Below are 3,515 nucleotides of genomic sequence, written 5' to 3' on the forward strand. Positions count from 1 at the left end.
TCGCCTGATTCGTCAGTCATCCAAGAATAAACTTTGAGGCCCTTTCGTGAATTAGCCAAACAATTGTAGACAGCTGCTCCCCCTCCCCTCCCCACAGCCCCCCAAATAGTAACGTGGACATTCCTGAACATTACCAGGGCAAAGCTTGAGACCTCTGTGAACCAATGGAGATTAAGCTGGAGAATGAATATGTAAAGATACTGAGACTTGAGTTACACTAGTTGAATTTCATTAAGCTTTGCTACGTTTAAAGAAAAAAGTCAAGACAGATTTGATTGCTTAGTCATTTAAACTGTTTAGGATCTCAACTGTACATAACCACTTACCCGCGACCCATTGGAATGGCGATGGTCTTAGAATGCTTCCTGTCCCATTTAAAAATCACTTAAATGGATGCAATTTGTAAAAGTCTCATCCAATGAGAACGTCTACCATGCATAAACATCTATGCCTTTGGACACTTCGAGAAATAAAGATAAAGAAATCAGTAATCCCTATATCCTCCCACTAGTCGTAACTCATCCCCGATTACATTAAAGAAATAACACAGTCAGAATCAATGCTGTACGCTTTCGCTGCATTGTCAAAGGCATCTTACTGAATGCTCCCAACATAACGAAAGAGCGTTCGCTGTACAGATTGGAAAACCAAGGCCGAGAGACGGCAAGGGCCACAGAACTCACGAGGAATAAGCAGAATCTATTCTCTTCCTCTTTTCTCAAATCCGAGGGAGTATTTCTTGGCACTGCAGCTGCTCGCCACGAAATGTTGTTTTCTTGTTTAATTATAAACCCTCCTAAACATGGTTCTAATCCGCAGACACTTGTCTGGATTCCATTAATAAAATCACTATGTCATATCAGTGCTTAAAGAGGCTTATGGATTGCAAAGTCACGCGTTCACTCTGTAGTTCAACGCCTATTTCGACGTGCACTTGATGAGTGCCCGCTCTGTACCAGACGCCGTTCCCTACCTCTCCCAGACACTTAACGCGTGCTGCACGCTGTTCTAGGCTATGTGCAGCCTAGCTGGGTCCATCAGCATTTCTTTCTTTGGACAGAAGGTCCCTATACCATTTCCCTGAGACATTCTTCACCTGTAAGACATTACTTACAGCCTCCATTTAAAACTTTAGTTGGCACTATCTTCTGACAACTCTGTAATCAACCTCCTTGGTCTGTGTAGACAAACTATATCATGAGAACACTTTTTAAAAATTAACTGGTGATGACACCAATGTTAACAAATAGGATCGGATTTCTTTGATTATATTTTTGACCTTTTCTCTCCATGAGCAATGACCATCATTCAACAGATATTCTAAAATGTGTCCGAGTGTTCACACAGACAATGAATAAATCTTGAGAAAGAATACTCACTGCTGGCATCCAAAATACTGTTAAATATAAAATGAATGCAAACTAAAACTATTTTTCTCTTCCTTCTGCTTCGAATACCTGTCCATAAACACTGGCATGCACATAAGACTATATTGTGTCAGCTGTAATACTACAGAAAGATAATCTCAATTACCATAAGCTAGAAAATTATGGTAACTACTCTTTCAAATAAATCACCATGTGTCACAATTTGGCATAAACCCTGATCCTTATGAATAATTCACAGTTTGAGCATTAATAATGCATGTCTTCTTCCTGTTGGAATGCTCCTGACACAGAATGGATATCTCTTAACAATTTCCTCAGTTGACATGATGGAGTAAATCTAAAATTAGACTGGTGTTTTTTAAAGCTCCCTTTAATACTGGAACACTCTGGCTGGCCCGTAAGGTTATCGAAGATATAAAGTTTCTATCATTTTCTCGTCCTTTGCATGAGAGTCACTCAGGTAAGTACTCCAACAATAGTTGATCGTGCTGATGAGAATCTGTGCACAGCAAAACAGAAAATCAAGAAAACAGGCAGGTCTGATAGGGACTGGTTAGTTCTGTTACCTTCCTCCCTGGTGATGTATTTATATATTCACAATGACAGGATAACTAAAAGAAAACACGATAACAAAAACATGGTAACCATCAGGGATGGATGGATGGATGGATGGAAGGAAGGAAGGAAGGAAGGGAGGGAGGAAGGGAGGGAGAAAGAAAGACAAGAAAAGAAACCAAAACAAGTCAGGCAAGAGTTTTTAATAATTACAGATGTTTCCGATAACCAGGTTTTCCTCCCTGGCTATTTACCATGGTAAAATTTCCTTTCGATTTTCATTAAAATTATCTGGCATATTTAAAAAAAAAAAAAAGGTCCAAAAACCAAATAAGAGAAAGGTGCCAATGACATATATCTGTGGATAAAGACGTTTATCACCATAACTCTCCCCCCAGGGGGGCCATGCCACGTCATTACGGATATTATAGGGCTTTCAGACATGACCCAAGTATACTTTCCTCCCCCACCTTCTTGCCAAACGCACACAATAAACAAAGACAGCAACAACACTTGACACAAGGCAAAGAGAAATGAGGGAGTTCAAAACTAAAAAAAAAAAGAAAGAAAGAAAGAAAAATTCCAGTATCCTCCCCTCCCTCAGGAATTCCTCCGCCGACACTCTGGCCCAAAGAGGAGCAGAAAGAGTGTCCTCTGAAGTCCCATCGATGAAGAGAAAAGGGAAAAAGGGAGTTTTAAGAGAGGCGCCACCCCTGCGCCAACATGTCTCCACGAGCCCCCTCGGGTTCGCTCATTCTCTATATCCGGACGTATTTAGGGAGCACTTGCTCCGAGTCAGGTGTCACCTTCCTCCCTGAGTAATCTTCCAGGGGGTGCCACTGTGTCGAGCAGCAGAACCCCATCGCCCAGGCTAAGGACAGGGGCGCGTTCAGACTCGGGTGTCCACCCCACGCTGGCCCAGCCGGGGGCCACCCACACCTCCTCTGCCAGCACCTGGGACGGCGCCGGGTCACTGTGCAGGACCCGGAGTCCGAACAGACCTTTCTCTGGGCAGAAACGTCTCCCTGGGGCCAGAGGGTCGCTGACCTTGTTCACAGCCAGCCAGCCGATCGCCCACCCCCCGGGAAAAGTTACGTGGGCGGCGAGTGGGAAGAGGGGCCACGGGGGCCCCCGGCAGGCTCAGCACCCCGCCCCGGTTCTCAGCCCTAACTCCCATGGCTACCGAGAAATATTTATTTCGAGCATTTGGGCTCCGGCGGCTACTGAAGCCGACCACGCGGCCACCATGGGAAAGCCAGGTCTGGGAGAGATAAAGATAGAGCCATCGCATACCTTAGACCTGGCCTTCCGGCGCCCGCCGCGGAGGTGCGGGTGCCGGCGGAGAGCGCCCCGAAATCCTGCTCCCTCCAGGGATGCTGGCCAAGGAGAAAGACAATTGAACCGGCGAACGGGGAAATCCATGAAGCCATAAAGGATCGATACTTACCCCTAGGCGCCTGCTCCGGATCCTCACGTACCCTTGCTTCACGATGTCATTAAAATTGGAAGCCATCCCGGCCAGCCGGTGACCCCCCTTCACCCAGGCGCGCGCACCCCCGGCGGCTTTGGGGA

At 45.9% G+C, this 3,515-nt stretch overlaps 1 protein-coding gene across 1 annotated transcript in view; it reads right to left on the bottom strand.

The window, feature by feature from the left end:
• The window catches only part of DOK5 (docking protein 5), a 143,015-nt gene extending 139,506 nt beyond the window's left edge, over window positions 1-3,509 (bottom strand). The window contains exon 1 of the mRNA XM_011370176.1: window positions 3,391-3,509. Coding sequence (XP_011368478.1) covers window positions 3,391-3,456 — 66 coding nt within the window. The 5' untranslated portion in view covers window positions 3,457-3,509. The remainder of the gene's footprint in view (window positions 1-3,390) is intronic.
• Window positions 3,510-3,515: the final 6 nt, after the last annotated feature.

This window comes from Pteropus vampyrus, unplaced genomic scaffold (genome assembly GCF_000151845.1).
Source record: "Pteropus vampyrus isolate Shadow unplaced genomic scaffold, Pvam_2.0 Scaffold162, whole genome shotgun sequence".
NCBI lineage: Eukaryota > Metazoa > Chordata > Mammalia > Chiroptera > Pteropodidae > Pteropus > Pteropus vampyrus.